The following is a 16,629-nucleotide window of genomic DNA, read 5'->3' on the forward strand; positions in this document are numbered from 1 at the left end:
CATTTATCCCTTTTAGATTTTCTTAAAATATCTGACCCAATTGGAAACATACTCTGCTGTGCACTTGTACACACATACCTCATAAAAATACATAGATGCTCACATAGTCTTCCTCTTAAATATACATATCTCACACCTCTCCCCACTTATATTTACTAACACCCACCTAGTATGTTCAGGATAAGGCTTCCCTTACAGTAATTAATGCTTTTGACTGACTGACAAGCTTCCAGGGACATAAAAATACTCTTTCCCAACTATTCCCCCTGCCTAGGGGACTTCCTCCTATAGTTCTACCCAGGATCCATGCTGAGTTTCCTAAGGATGCCTAGTGTGCGTGAGGATTTTAGATTAAGCAGATGATGTTTTCAAGACATCTTGGATTGCAGGTGCTTGATAGCAGGAATTCTCTGACCTTTATCTTTGTATTCCCAGCACCTAGAACAGTGCTTGGCAAATAATAGATGTTTAGTAGTCAGTTAACAAACATTTATTAAGCCATTACTGTGTGCTAGGCATTGTACTAAGCATGATTGATTGATTAGGGATAGAGGTACATGGACTATCAGTATCAGGACTGGGGTGTCTCAGGGAGTCGGTGTTGGGCTTCTGGTAGTGAGAACTTCTATGGTTTATCAAACTGGGTTGGTGGCTGAAAAGTGGAGGGGAGGTCATGGAAGAGTGATTGATGGAGAAGTGTTGGCAGTGGAGTTCTAGGAGCCAGGAAGATTGACAGCGGCACTCGCCTAGCAAGGCAGGGGAATTATGTTGTTGAGTAAGAGTTTGGGGTGGGGGGATGTTGGGAGTGTGTTTAGTGGGTGTTTTGAAGATGCTTCCAGGAGACACTCACATTGCACATTGAGCTGCACCTGGGCCTCTCGAGACCTAACATTAAAGCCGTTGTACCGAGCTGTCTGACAGCGGTAGGTCCCACTCATCTCCCGGCTCACTCGTTCCACCCGTAGCTTTCCGTCTGGTGTCTCTTCCATGGCAGCTCCAGAGGGCAGCAGGCCAGCTTCCTTGTCCACTCGGGACCACAGCACAGGGGGCCTGGGCTTCCCCCGAACTTCACACTGGAGCTCCACAGAGGACCCCTCACGAACCATCACCACTGACCTGCCTTTGGGGACGCTGATTGTGGGGGGCACTGCAAAGGGGGATGAGGAGGATCAGAGAGAGCTTCCTTCATCAGCCTTCCATCCATTATTTCCCAAGACATCCTCTGCCCTATAAGCTAACCTTTACCTATTGCTTTAAGACTTTCTCTTCTTGTCTTTTTCAAACCCTTACCTTCTGTCTTTGTATCAGTTCTAAGACAGAAGAGTGGCAAGGACTAGGCAATGGAGGCTAAGTGACTTGCCCAGGGTCACACAGCTGGGAAGTGTCTAGGCTACATCTGAACCCAGGTTCTTCTGTCTCCTGGCCTGCTCCTCCATCCATTGTGCTACCTAGCTGCGCCTGCTTTTAGATCATGTGACCCTCCCTCCTCCTTTCACTAACTTGTATCCCAATTTTCTTTCTTCAAGGTACCTGTCCAGTCTCATTTTTCCAGTCATCCTCCCATCCTTCCATCCTTCCCTTGGGTAAATCCTTTCCTCGTCCTCCCTCTCTCTGGGTGCCCCCTATTTCACCTGCTGGATGCTAACCTGTCTCAGAAGAGATGTTGACCTCAACACTGAGGTCTGGCACAGGTGCACCCTGAAAGGAGGCGACACAGAGGTAGGTGCCATAGTCACTGAAGCGCAAGTCAATGAGCTCCAGGCTGCTGGTGACGGCAGGCAGTTCAGGGTCATTGCGAGTCACCAGCAATCGGTCAGAAACCCGGGCAAGCTTGCCATTCTTGAACCACTGGTACGACACCTTCTCTTGAGGCACAGCATCCACATGGCAGGAGAGCTTCAGGTCCTGACCCAGCTGAATACTCTCACTCTCCTTGATCACATCTGGCGTGATCTGGAAGGTGGCGTTTCTCATTGCTGAAAAGACAATAGAGGTAATGCATGGGACAAATTCCAGAGAGGTATTGTATTTCCCCAGAGCCAAAGATCCTATAAGTAGGAACCTGTACTCATCACCCTGAGAGCTTTCCCTGGAGAACAGGCACTAGGACTTTCTCTCTCTCTCTCTCTCTCTCTCTCTCTCTCTCTCTCTCTCTCTCTCTCTCTCTCTCTCTCTCTCTCTCTCCTCTCAATCTCTCTCTCTTTCTCTCTCTCTCCCCCTCTCAATATCTCTCTCTCTCTTTTCCCCCTCTCCATCTCTCTCACTGTCTTTTTCTCTTTCTCTCTTTGTCTTTCTCTCTTCCTGCCTCCTTTTCTCTTTTTGTCTCTGCCTCTTTCTCTGTCTCTGTCTCTCCTAAAAAACAACAACAACCTTACCTTCTATCTTAGAAATCTATATAAGTATTGGTTCCAAGATAGAAGAGGGATAAGGGCTAGGCAATTGAGACTAAGTTATTTGCCCAGGGTCACACAGCTAGGAAGTATCTGAGGCAAAATTTGAACTCGGGTCCCTCTTCTCCAGGCCTGGCTCTCTATACACTGAGCACCTAGCTGTCCTACTGGTTCTTTCTTATCAGACCAGAAGCTATCTTGAGTATAGCAGGGACCGTGCTTCTCCCATCAAACTGTTAACTCATGGAAGAAAGGGATTCTAAATGTTCTATCAATGCCTGGAGGCATTGTTGCTCTATGGAGATACCATTGGCTCCAGGGTTCGAGGACCTAGGTTCAAATCCTACCTCTACAATGAATTAACTATTATCAGCAATGCAAGGATCCAGGACAACTCCAGGAGACTCATGATAAAAAAGGCAATCCAGCACCATAGAAGGAACCAAAAGAGCCTGAATGCAGATTGAAGAATGCCATTGTTCACTTTATCTCTTCCCTGAATTTTTCTCTAATGTAAATAATATATATTCTTTCCCAACACAATGAACATGGAAATATATGTTGTATGATAACACATGTACAATCTATATCATATTATATTCCTTCTTGGGAAAGGGGAGGTGTGTGAGGGAGGGAGAGAACACAGATTGCAAAATTTCAGAAAACTGATTAAAAATTGACATGTTAAAAATCCTACCTCTAATGCTGTTTGTGTGATTTTAGGCAAATCTAGCTATCCTGGGCCTCAGTTTCCTCATCTGTAAAAATGAGGAGGTTGAAATCTATCCTCTGAGGTCTTTTCCAAATCTCTATGGATGGTGTCATGACTGTCTCCTTGTACAGAGGAGCTCTACATAGCTCTTTTTGAAAACTGTTCTGCTTAAAAAAATTTTTTTTATGTCTGAAACAAAAGGATCTGCCTCTTTAAAACATTAAAAGCATGTTTGAAGGATGCCGGGAGTCTGCTTAGAGTTGTTAATGGATGACCTTAAGTATTTGATGTAAATTAAGATTTTAAACTAACCCAGGCTTCAAAGAGAAAGAGAAATGAGCCAGGTACAAGAAAAAAGAACTCATCGGATTGGGAAATAGACAGTAACAGGGAAGTCATGGGGAAATGTAGCATGTTCCTAACTGTGATCATCCTTTCTGTTTCTGATCCCGAAAGGGCCAGTTTCTTTCGAGACGGGGAGGGACTGTGGCATTGATAGAGCTGGACCTCATCTAGTAAAAGGAGAGAAAGGCTTTGCCATCAGGATCCTCTTAGTTAAAACTAGCTGCAGAAGAGAGACTGTGGTATCGATTTACTACCAAGTGCCAGGAAGCCATCTACAAGCCCCAAACCCAAGGCACTGAAAGAAAGAAGAGAAGCAAAAGATTTGTCTTTAAAGGGGCAATTAAGGAGCTCAGTCGATAGAGGACCAGAGCTGGAGCTGGAAGGACCTGGGTTCAAATTTGACCTCAGTCACTTTCTAGCTATGTGACCATGAACAAATCACTTCCCATTGTTTGCTATCCCTTGTTTTTATGTTTTAGAATTGTTTCTAAGACACAAAGCAAGGGTTTAAAGAAGATTTATCATTAAAGCAGAGAAAATTGGGATTAGATTATACAATTGTTCATAAAAGTGAAATTTTTGTGAGGGACATCTATGAGTGCTCAACAGTATTTAAATATTTGGATTTCATTAAATCTTGCTTTCTTTATAGTGTAATAATTACCCATTTAAATAATGATTTAAGTTTAGAAAACACTTTCCTCACATTTGTTCATTCGAATGCTGTGTTTTGCTTTAATAGAATCATCTTCTCATGAGAGGTAGCCCTACAGTTGTGGTTAGAGAATAAAGTCAGGAAGATCTGGATTCAAATGCTACCTTTAACTTGTACCTGGCCATAGAACTCTGGGCAAGACACTTCAACTCTAGTTCAGAGATGGTTAAACTTAAACAGAAACAGACCATTGTGGCTACATATTGACTTAGAAAAGCCAGAAACTAACATGATCTATGTTGTACAGGAGGGCAGCTGGATGGCTCAGTGAATAGAGTGCTAAACCTGGAGTTAGGAAAACCTGAATTCCAATATGGCTTCAGACTCTAGTTGTGTGACCTTGGGCAAGTCATTTAATCTGTCTGCCTTAATCCATTGGAGAAGGAAATGGTAAACCACTTTAGTATCTTCAATGTCCTTATTGTTTTCAAACTCCTACCTTCTGTCTTATTATCAATTCTAAGACAGAAGAGCAGCAAGGGCTAAGCAATTGGAGTTAAGTGACTTGTCTAGGATCACACACACAGGAAGCATCCAAGGACAGATTTGAGCCCAGATCCACTGGATTCCAGGCCTGGTGCTCTATCCACTGTGCTACCTAGCTGTTACCTAGCTACCCAACTCTGTTATCTTTGCCAAGAAAACCAAAGAGATGTACCTGACTGAACAATATGTTGTACCATATTTTTATTTTATCAAACATTTCTCAATTACATTAAAAATTACTTTCCATGTTAGAACCATTATTATATATTGGTTCCAAGGCAGAAGAACAATAACTAGGCAATGAAGGTTAAATGACTTTTCCAGGGTCACACAGCCAGGAAGCATCATCCAAGGACACATTTGAACGCAGGACCTCCCATCTCCAGTCTTGGCTCTCTATCCGCTGAGCCACAAAACTGCCCCCTAAATTACAATTTAATCAAATTTAAGTAGCATTCAGAACTTTGCTGGTTGTATTGAGCTATGAGTTTGATACTTCTGGTTCTAGATAAATCTCTAAGACAATAAGCTGCAAAGAAGGAAGGTACTGACCTGCATTGGTAGAGGAAGAGTCTGGGTATGGTAATTGGGGAAGTAGGAGCACTAGTGACTTGCTGGTGGAAGGGAGGTTAGGAATCAATTCAACCAATAACTACCCAAATTGCAAGTAGATTACTACAGGGAAGGTGGAGGGAAATGGCATTTGTTGATATTTAATAGACATGTGCTATTGACAGGAGGTTAAGCAGCATGGGAGAGGAGCCAATTTTAAAGAAGGAACGAAGAGGGTAGAGACAAAGTCAGGGAGAGAACATGAGAGGCAGGGAGCATGGTGGCTGGCCATATGAAGACCACTTAGATGGGAGCAGAGCTAGTTAGACCAAGAAGCTGAGGGGGCTTCTTAGCTTAGGATGTGATTCCCAAGCTCTGACTTGTTGGTTCTCTGTTCAAAGGATCACTGCATTGAAAGCTCCAAATGACAGAGATTGAGTCTATAATCACCCCAGAGCTTCCTGGGGACAAGGACTGTGTAAGCCTATTAGACTGTGAGTCCCCATCAGACTGGGAGCTCCCTGAGGATGACTGTGTGTCCCCCTCAGACTGGGAGCCCCATCCCCTGAGAGTAGGGACTGTCCATCTTCCCACCAGATTCTTCCTCTGGTTTTCCTCCCCAGGACCCCAGCTGGGTTCTCCTGTGCCCACCCCGGTGGAAGCGGTCACTTACATCGAACTAGCAGGTTGACAGTCTTCTTAGCCGGGTTGCCCACGTTATTAATGGCTGTGCAATTGTAGTAGCCGGAGTCCTGAGCTTGAACAGATGGGATGGTGAGGGTGCCTCCTTGGGCCCTGCTGCCTAGGGGCAAAGGACCTGGACCATGGGACCACAGCACCTGGGGCTGGGGATCACCCCCAGTCAGGAAGCAGTGCACTGTCACATTTTCCCCAGGGTTCACCACCAATGTCTCATTCACTGACAGCTTCAGGGCAGGAGGTGCTGGAAAAGGCAGGAGGAAGAAGGCAATAGAATGGTTATGGGGATTTGGGAAGGGGGAGGAGGGAGGTGGAGAGGAGAGGAGGCCCGAGAGATGCTGGAAGAGAGAGAAGAAGGTTAGAGGATACCTGGGAGGAGGAAAGAGGTCAGGGAGGCACTGAGGAAGAGGGGAAGGAATTAGGGAACACCTTGAGAAGGAGACAGGGCTGGATCTGAGAAATCTAGGCAAGAGGGGAAGGGATTAGAGGATATCTAGGGGGAGGAGAAGAGCCTAAAGTACACCAAAGGATGGTAGAAGAAGGGGGAATTACAGAAAAGGCACTGGGGGGACACAGGGAAAGAACTGTGGTAAGGTAGGTGCAAGTTCAGTTGGGCAGTTCCTCTGGGAATACTGGACTTGTTTTTTGGACTGGAGAATCATGTCACACCTTAATGTCCTACCTGTGGTATTGGTGAGGCGGAAGGTGATGGCCTTGTCAGGAATGCCACACACATTCCGAACAGACACCTGGCAGGTGTAGCTGGCATAGTCCTGGGGCCTCAGATTCTTCAGCTTTAGAACCTTGGTCTCCCCCTGGGGAAAGATCATGGATACGAGGTAGTGACAGCATCCACTGGTGTCCACTGAGGGGACTGGGACAGACTGGACTGGGCAAACAAGCTAGGGGCTTTTACTGGTCTCTGATCTGGATCCCTACCTTCCATAACTTCTAGCCACCAGTCATCCTCAAGGGGCCTTAGCCCAGGGTAAAATGCCACACTCACCATCCCTTTTAGGATTTCCTCCTTTTCCCCAAACCAGAGCTCTCACCCCACCAACCCTCCACCCCTGGAGCCATTCCTTGGCTCTGAGGCTTCCCTGGAGCACACTCTCCCTCTGTAGAATAAATAGATGGACACACCAGTCCCCTGCCAATCCCTTAATTTTTTAACATCATCAGAAGCAAAAGTAGGTCTGGATTTTTCTGTCTGTCTGCCATCCCACCCTTCCACCTCTAGCCTCCATCCTTGCCCCCACATCCATCACTAAACAATCTAAAAACCAGACCATACTCAGAATTTCTGGGAGGTCTAAAAAACTTAAAGTCACTGCTGTTCCTCTGCCCCATCCATACTGGACCCCCATCCAAAGGCAAAACAAGGCAGCCTTCCCCCATCCCCATGTTATGACTGTTATCATCATCTTTCTTCCTCACCTTTGTCTCTATATAGTGCCTCATCCTAGAGAGAGCTGCATGTAAATGGTGGGCATGGGGAGCTGGCTATCCCTGCTAACCTGAGTGTAGAGAGGTTCGTAGATGTCAACCCCATCGTCCTGGCTGTGGGACAAGGTGCTGGAGCCCCTCTTCCAGATGAATCGGGCTGGGGGGTTGGAGTTGACGGTGCATCGAAGAAACACTGTCTTTTCCTGGTAGAAGCTACCCCGAACATCACTCACTGTTTGATGCACTGTCAAGACTGGTTCATCCAAGTCTGGAAGAGCAGGACCCCCGAGGGGCTGTCATGTCAGGAGACTCTGGGGGTGAGCTTAAGTACCAGTTACCGGCCCCCCAAGGGAGAAGGGCTGAGCTAACTTCACTGGTCACTCCTGTCAGGGAAGTGGCACTTATTGCAACCCAGGAGAACTAAGACCAACTCCCCATCTCCCTCTGAGCTGCCCTGCCCTTGAGCTGAAATCTCTTCCCTGTTAAATTTCCTCATCGTATTCTGGATCTCTTCTTTACCCCTTCCTCTATCGTGAATCATATTTATTTGTATATATGTTGTATCCATCCAATTAGTCTGTAACCTCCTTTAGGGCAGGGAGTGAATCATTTTTCATCTATGGTCTCCCCTCCCTACTATACTACTTCCTACTATAACTTTTGACACATAGTATCAAAAAGGTGATTAAACAATATTGAATTTTTTAAAAACCTTACCTTCCATCTTGGAATCAATACTGTGAATTGGTTCCAAGGTAGAAGAACAAAAAGGGCTAAGCAATGGGGGCGAAGTGACTTGCCCAGGGTCACACAGCTAGGAAGTGTTTGATCCAAATTTGAACCCAGAACCTCTCATCTCTAGGCCTGGCTCTCAATCCACTGAGCTACCCAGCTGCTCCCAACAATGCTGAATTTAAATGAATTGAAGGTAAGGGTCTGGATCTGATGAATTCTTAAGATGCTCCCAGGATTCTGGACAGGCCTGCCATTCAGTTCCTTTCCCAGCCTTTCTCTATTTATCATCTAACCATCCCTACCCAAGGTACTGAACAATAATTCAAAAATCTACATCCCAATATGGCACTTCTCAATGCCACAGCCCCCCCCACAACCCACCCCATCTTAAGGAGGGGCAGTTACCAAGTCCATGAGCAGAGTAGGTGTGGGTCTTTGTGAGTCCCCAGTTGCTTTGGCCAAGCCCTGCTCCAGTTCCACCAGCAACAAATGGGGCCCCCTCAACCTCAGGGCCTTAGCAGATGCCAGAAACTACAAGGTTCTCTCCTGGTCCATACCCCCCACCCCAGGGGCTGGCATAGAGAGAGGCAATGGGAATATGTGCAGGCTCCATCCTGTGACTTGTGCTCTAGATCCCATCTCTGAAAGGGCCCTAAACCTCAGAGAAGAAAACTCGTCAACTCATCCCTTTCAGCCTGAGCTGCCTTCTTCTCTGAAGCGCAGGGCTAGGAAGGTGTAAACAGACACAAAAGACAGGTACTGGCAAGCAGGACCCTGTGGGCATGGCTGTGAATGGATAGAACAACCTGTGGAGGGCTGACACCTGGCAGTAATAGCAAGCTCAAGACTTGGCAAGGGTGGGGAGTGCAGAGTGGAGGACAGAGAGGAGGAGACTTCTATAATTGCATGACCCTTTTGTAAACTCTTTCCATCCTCCCTCCCTCCTTTGCTTCTTTCTTTCTTTCTCTCTCTTTTTTCTTTCTCTCCCTCCCTCCCTCCCTTCCTTCTTTCCTTCCTTCCTCCCTCCCTCCCTTCCTTCCTTCCTTCCTTCCTTTCTTTCTTTGTTTCTTTGTTTGTTTCTTTCTTTCTTTGTTTCTTTGTTTCTTTGTTTCTTTCTTTCCTTCCTTCCTTCCTTCCTTCCTTCCTTCCTTCCTTCCTTCCTTCCTTCCTTCCTTCCTTCCTTCCTTCCTTCCTCTCCCTATACTTCACCTTCTTTTGTCTGTGTGGCAATTACCTCCAAAGCACCAATGAGCACTTAGGGACCCCAAGGGAGCTACCTATCTTGTCCCCTTAGCAGTGGGGGGGGGGGGTGGAGGCTGCTGCAGAGGACCTGGGATGAGGGTGGCCAGTGGAGCTGGGAGAGGGCGAGTGGGGGGGCAGGCATCTGCCTCCCAGACTTACACTGCACATCTACGCGGATGGACTTGATCGCAGGGACCCCAACCCCATTCTCAGCTTTACAGTAGTAGCGGCCACCCTGGGTTCGAGCAATTCGCTCAATTCTAAGTGTCTCATTAAACACCGATGTCTCCTGGAACTTGTCTGAGGCACTCCCAGCTGTCTTGGTCCACCGAACCTGAAGGAGAGGAGAGGGATGGGATCAGATTCAGGATGAAGGTCAGGCTGTAGAAAGCTCTGATGTGGTCATCCAAGAGCACTACCCATCCCAACTATACCTTTCATTCTGTTTACACACATAGACAGTGACACACACACACATATTCAGAGGATCACAAATTTTGAATTGGAAGAAACTTCAGAGATGACCTAACCCAAACTCCTAAATTTTACAGATTATTAAACTGAAATTCAGACTTGTCCAAGGACTCATCAGTGGTAAGTGCCTAGGTACACAGACCAATGAAAAAAATTACCTGTATGAGTCAACATGGGTTTATTAACCCATTGCCATGTGCTAGACTAAGAGCACTGAGCTTGGAGTCAAGAATACTAATCTTCATGAGTCCAAATCTGGTCTCAGATACTTACTAGTTGTGTCACCCTGGCCAAATCACTTAACTCTGCTTGCCTCAGTTTTCTTATCTATAAAATGAGCAGGAGAAAGAAATCATGAACCACTCCAGTATCTTTGCCAAGAAAACTCCAAATGGGGCCATGAAGAGTCGGATACAACTACAATGACTAACAAAACAACAACACTATGCTATGGTCACTCCTGTCTAGGAAGGGGCACTAATTGCACCCCAGAGAAATTGAGACCAACCTCATTCCCACCTCCAAGCTGCCATCCCTGAATTTTGATCCTCTGAGATGAAATTTTAGACATATAAAGAAATATAAATATAAAGACATATGAAATCTTTCCCAATCCCCTTTACTCTTAGTTCTCCATCACTAACTACCTTATATTTATCTGTGTTTTGTTTTTTTAAAAAAAATTCTTACCTTCTATCTTAATATCATTTCTTTTTTTAAAAAACATTATTTTATTTGGTCATTTCCAAACATTATTCATTGGAAACAAAGATCATTTTCTTTTCTTCCCTCCCCTCCACCTCTCCCATAGCCGACGCGCGATTCCACTGGGTATCACATGTGTTCTTGATTCAAACCCATTTCCATGTTGTTGGTATTTGCATTAGAGTGTTCATTTTAGAGTCTCTCCTCAGTCATATCCCCTCCACCCCTGTAGTCAAGCAGTTGCTTTTCATTGGTGTTTTTACTCCCATAGTTTATCCTCTGCTTGTAGATAGTGTTTTTTAGATCCCTGCAGATTGTTCAGGGACATTGCATTGTCCCTAATGGAGAAGTCCATTACCTTCGATTGTACCACAGTGTGTCAGTCTCTGTGTATAATGATTTCCTGGTTCTGCTCCTTTCGCTCTGCATCACTTCCTGGAGGTTATTCCAGTCTCCATGGAATTCCTCCACTTTGTTATTCTTTTTAGCACAATAGTATTCCATCACCAACATATACCACAATTTGCTCAGCCATTCCCCAATCGAAGGGCATCCCCTCATTTTCCAATTTTTGGCCACCACAAAGAGCGTAGCTATGAATATTTTTGTACATGTCTTTTTTCTTATTATCTCTTTGGGGTACAAACCCAGCAGTGCTATGGCTGGATCAAAGGGTAGACATTCTTTTGTCGCCCTTTGGGCATAGTTCCAAATTGCCCTCCAGAATGGTTGGATCAGTTCACAACTCCACCAGCAATGAATTAGTGTCCCCACTTTGCCACATCCCCTCCAGCATTCATTACTTTCCATTGCTGTCATGTTAGCCAATCTGCTAGGTGTGAGGTGATACCTCAGAGTTGCTTTGATTTGCATCTCTCTGATTATCAGAGATGTAGAGCCTTTCTCATGTGCCTATTAATAGTTTTGATTTCTCTGGCTGAAAACTGCCTGTTATGTCCCTTGCCCATTTATCAATTGGAGAATGGCTTGATGTTTTGTACAATTGATTTAGCTCTTTGTAAATTTGAGTAATTAAACCTTTGTCAGAGGTTTTTATGAAGATTGTTTCCCAATTTGTTGCTTCCCTTCTGATTTTAGTTTAATATAATTTCTAAGAGAGAAGAGCAGTAAGGGATAGACAAAGAGGGTTAATTGACTTGCCCAAGGTCACACAGCTAGGAAATGTGTCAGGCTAAATTTGAACCTAAGTCCTCCTGACTCCAGACCTGGTGCTCTATCCACTACCTGCCTGCCCCTATATGTTTTCTTAATATATTTATAATTATACTTGTTTCCCCCTTAGAATGCAAGGTCCTTGTCAGTACAAAGTTTCAACTTTTAAAAATTTCTGTATCCTAGCACCTAGCATAGAGCCTGACACATAGTAGACACTTAAATACTTCTGGACTGATTGATTGATACATATAGACTCGCATCCAATCAAATCATTTAAACGGATTCATGGGTTAGTAAGTATGTTCAAGGCACAGTACTAGTACTTTGGCTTTGAGAAACTAAGTCAATTTCTGCCCTCACAGAATATACATTCTAAATGTGGAGATCACACACACACACACACACACACACACACACACATACACCCTCAGACTGGGCTTTAGGAATATCACTGGCTTCTGTGAGGAAATTGGAGTATGGAGAGATTTGAGAGAGAGAAACCAATAAAGAAACTGTTGGAAAATCTAGTTCAGAGGTGAGAAGAACACGATGAGCTAGCTGGTGGCTGGATGAGTTAAGAAAAAAGGACAGATTGCAAGATGTGTTGGTAGAAATGATCAGATTTGATGATGGATTACTCCTGTGCTATGAGTGAGACACTGAGGATGACACAGAGTTTGCTAACCTGGATGACCAGTAACATGTTGTGCCACAGGAAAAAAGAGAGGTGTTCAAAAGAAGGGTGAGCTTAGGGGAGCAAGATAATGTAATGAGCTCCATGAATAATGTTATAACCATAAATACATACCTGCAATAGCCTGTGTGACTGACTTTTCCCACCAAAATAAAATGATTTCCACTCACATCCACTGCCTCAGGACATAGAACCTGACTTTAGGGATGCCTGTAGCACCCACAGGTGATCTGGGGAGCAGGGTGCAGGTACCCTAAAAGTGGGAAATTTTCTCACCAGTACCTTTGTAACTGGTGATGTCGGTCAAATCTGGTTCCTAGTTCAGAAAGGGAAAAGATGGGGTTTTGCACAGCCTCAGAGGTCAATTTTGAGAAGGAACTGAGTCATGATTTGATGAATGAAGGAAATGGAAGATAAGTCTTGCAAATGATTATCATAGGGAAGATGGGATGTAACCCATCTTTTCACCCAGTGATTGGTTGATCATATATTCCTTTAGAAGCATGCCATTGACCTTTGGAGAAGGAGCCCCCATTTTGGAGACCTCTAGAGTTAGCAATGAGGAACCACAGAAAATTTTTGAAAAGAGAATGATATGATCAAAGTGGTATTTTGGAAAGATTAATATGGGAGATTAAGGTATTTGGAAGAAAGATTAGAAGGAATTAGACTGAATTAGAAGGATTAGACTGGAGGCTAGGATATCATTTCGATAACCCAGGCCATAGGGGATGAGGGGCACTGGGATTGGAAATAAGCCAGGTGGAGAAAAAATGAAATCTTCTGTTTAAAATTATATGGTTACAGATTAGGCATGTGGAAAATGTAGCCTGTCCAATACTATGATCTCCTTTCCAAATCTGATCATGGAAGTGAACAGTGGAGAAATTGGACACATTAAGAAAAAAATTATTACATTAGAGTGGAAAGAATGAAACCAAGAGAAAAAAGGAAGGATTAGTCCTAAATTGATGGACAGGATGTTGGATGAAAGAAATACTGAGGTCAGGACACATATAACAACACATACTAACATGAATGAATAGATACACACATTTCCACAAACATACCTAGTCTTTCTAATGCCAAGGCAAGCATTCTCTCTGTTGTGGAGAATGTGAGCTCTTTGAGAGCAGGGACTATCTCAGCTTTTTATGTGTAGCCAATGTGTAGCATTCAAGTCCTTCCTATTCTAGGCCCCGCCTGCCTTGCCAGTCAGTCTTCTCACACCTTAGACACTACTACGTACTCTGTTTTTAAAAACTCTTACTTTCAGTAATGAATGCTGGAGGGGATGTGGCAAAATTGGGACACTAATACATTGCTGGTGGTGTTGTAAATTGATCCAACCATTCTGGATGGCGATTTGGAACTATGCATAAAGGGCACTAAAAGACTGTCTGTCCTTTGATCCAGCCATAAAGAATGTTCTTTGAGGTCCTGGGATCAAATGTGGCCTTAGACACTTCCTAGCTGTGTAACCCTGGGCAAGCCATTTAATCCCCACTGCCTATCCCTCACCACTCTTCTGCCTTAGAAGGTAAGGTTTTATTTTTTTTTTAAAACCCTTACCTTCTGTCTTGGGAGTCAATACTGTGTATTGGCTCCAAGGCAGAAGAGTGGTAAGGGCTAGGCAATGGGGGTCAAGTGACTTGCCCAGGGTCACACAGCTGGGAAGTGTCTGAGGCCAGATTTTAACCTAGGACCTCCAGGCTCTAGGCCTGGCTCTGGTTTTATTTTTTTTTTAAGAATGCTCTTTGTGTTCTGCCACATGTATGAAAATATTCTTTTTTGGTGCTTAAGTGCAGAATTAAAAAATAAAAAATTTTTAAAGAGAAGAAACAAAAAAATGATACCATAGCTATAATTATATAATGTTTTAAGGTTTGCAGAGTGCTTTACAAATATGAACTCATAGGCACCACCTCATGCCTATCAGATTCGCTAACATGACAGCAAAGGAAAGTAATAAATTTTGGAGAGGATGTGGCTAAATTGGGACATTAATGCACTGCTGGTGGAGTTGTGAATTGATCCAACCATTCTGGAAGGCATTTTGGAACTATGCTAAAGGGCACTTAAAGACTATCTGCCCTTTGATCCAGCCATAGCACTTCTGGGTTTATACACCAAAGAGATAATAAGGAAAAAGACTTATACAAGAATATTCATAGCTATGCTCTTTGTGGTGGCCAAAAATTGGAAAATGAGGGGATGCCCCTCAATTGGGGAATGGCTGAACAAACTGTGGTATATGTTGGTGATGGAATACTATTGTGCTAAAAGGAATAATAAAGTGGAGGAATTCCATGGAGACTGGAACAACCTCCAGGAAGTGATGCAGAGCGAAAGAAGCAGAACCAGGAGAACATTGTACACAGAGACTGATACATTGTGCTACAATAGAATGTAATGGACTTCTCTACCAGCAGCAATGCAATGATCCAGGACAATTCTGAGGGACTTCTGAGAAAGAATGCTATCCACATCCTGAGGAAGAACTGTGGGAGCAGAAACAAAGAAGAAAAACAATTGCTTGATCACGTGAGTCAATGGGGATATGATTGGGGATATAGACTCTAAACAATCACCCTGGTACCAACACTAATAATATGGAAATGGATCTTGATCAATGACACATGTAAAACCCAGTGGAATTGCATGTCAGCTATGGGAGGGGGCTTTGGGGGAGGGGATGGAGAGAACATGAGTCTTCAAACCATGGAAAAATATTCTAAATTAACTAATTAAATAAAATGCTTTAAAAATCAAAGATCAAAATCAAACAGGAATGTAAAAATAATTTTAAAATTAAAAATAAAAAACTCTTACTTTCTGTCTTAGAATTGATAGCATTCCGCTGGAGGGGATGTGGCAAAGTAGGGACATTAATTCATTGCTGGTGGAGTTGTGAACTGATCCAACCATTCTGGAGGGCAATTTGGAACTATGCCCAAAGGGCGATAAAAGACTGTCTGCCCTTTGATCCATCCATAGCACTGCTGGGTCTGTACCCCAAAGAGATAATGGAGAAAAAGACTTGTACAAGAATATTCATAGCTGCGCTCTTTGTGGTGGCCAAAAATTGGAAAACAAGGGGATGCCCATCAATTGGGGAATGGCTGAGCAAATTGTGGTATATGTTGGTGATGGAATACTATTGTGCAAAAAGGAATAATAAAGTGGAGGAATTCCATGTGAACTGGAACGACCTCCAGGAAGTGATGCAGAGTAAGAGGAGCAGAACCAAGAGAACATTGTACACAGAGACTGATACACTGTGGTATAATCGAATGTAATGGACTTCTCCATTAGTGGCGATGCAATGTCCCTGAACAATCTGCAGGGATCTAGGAGAAAAAACACTATTCATAAGCAGAGGACAAACTGTGGGAGTAGAAACATGTAGCATCCCAAGCATATTCACATCTATGAAATATAAATGACTGTATGGCTACTGTGTCTCCAAGCATAAGGTGATACCAATGAGGCTTGTGAATGTAACCTTGAACTGGCCATGCGACCCTTGGCTAAGACAAACTCATTAACATGCTCGGACTCAATTCCCTGGGAAAGTGCAGTTTGCAATCTACACGCCCAAAGGTGTTCCCTCTACCTTGCCACCCAATCTTAAGTGTCTATACGTTGTGATATGGGTACTACGTGCTTGGGAGTACCGCCCAAGCAGGACAGGATTAAATTCAGAGGCAAACCCATGAATTTCCTCTTGGCTCTTGGCTTTTCTCCCCTTCCATGGAGCTCCACTGGGCTCCTCAATGACTATGTCTCGCTCTCCTCTTGACCTTCTCCTTCCCGAGGCTGTAACTATCTCGGTCTACATTTCCTACCTTAATCTCCTCCTCCACCTCGTGTTCCTTTGTACTCATACTCTCCTATCAAAGGGAGTATCATAGGGGTTGCCTGCCCTATCCAACCACTGACTTGTCCGTGTCTTTCATTTCCACCCTGGTTCTCGGTTCCTACCTCTCCTCCGGTCCCATCACAAAGGTGAGCCCCTTCCCTTGTGGGACCCTGCTGGTCAGGGAAGTCCATTAAGGAAAACCCCACAAAACACCGAGGAAAAGCAACTGCCTGACTACAGCGGTTGAGGGGACATGACAGAGGAGAGACTCTAAACGAACACTCTAATGCAAATATCAACAACATGGCAATGGGTTCGAATCAAGAACACATGTGATATGCAGTGGAATCATGCGTTGGCTATGGGGGGGTGGAGGGGGAGGAAAAGAAAATTATC

At 44.3% G+C, this 16,629-nt stretch overlaps 1 protein-coding gene across 1 annotated transcript in view; it reads right to left on the reverse strand.

Annotated features, from left to right (window-relative positions):
• The window catches only part of MDGA1 (MAM domain containing glycosylphosphatidylinositol anchor 1), a 95,568-nt gene that overhangs the window by 17,889 nt on the left and 61,050 nt on the right, over positions 1–16,629 (reverse strand). The window contains exons 3-8 of the mRNA XM_056818157.1: positions 9,482–9,656; positions 7,417–7,613; positions 6,582–6,714; positions 5,874–6,143; positions 1,647–1,976; positions 851–1,147 (exon numbers count right to left, since the gene is read on the reverse strand). Of these exons, the coding sequence (XP_056674135.1) occupies positions 851–1,147; positions 1,647–1,976; positions 5,874–6,143; positions 6,582–6,714; positions 7,417–7,613; positions 9,482–9,656 (1,402 nt within the window). The remainder of the gene's footprint in view (positions 1–850; positions 1,148–1,646; positions 1,977–5,873; positions 6,144–6,581; positions 6,715–7,416; positions 7,614–9,481; positions 9,657–16,629) is intronic.

Source organism: Monodelphis domestica, chromosome 2 (genome assembly GCF_027887165.1).
Source record: "Monodelphis domestica isolate mMonDom1 chromosome 2, mMonDom1.pri, whole genome shotgun sequence".
In the NCBI taxonomy this organism is placed as follows: Eukaryota; Metazoa; Chordata; class Mammalia; order Didelphimorphia; family Didelphidae; genus Monodelphis; species Monodelphis domestica.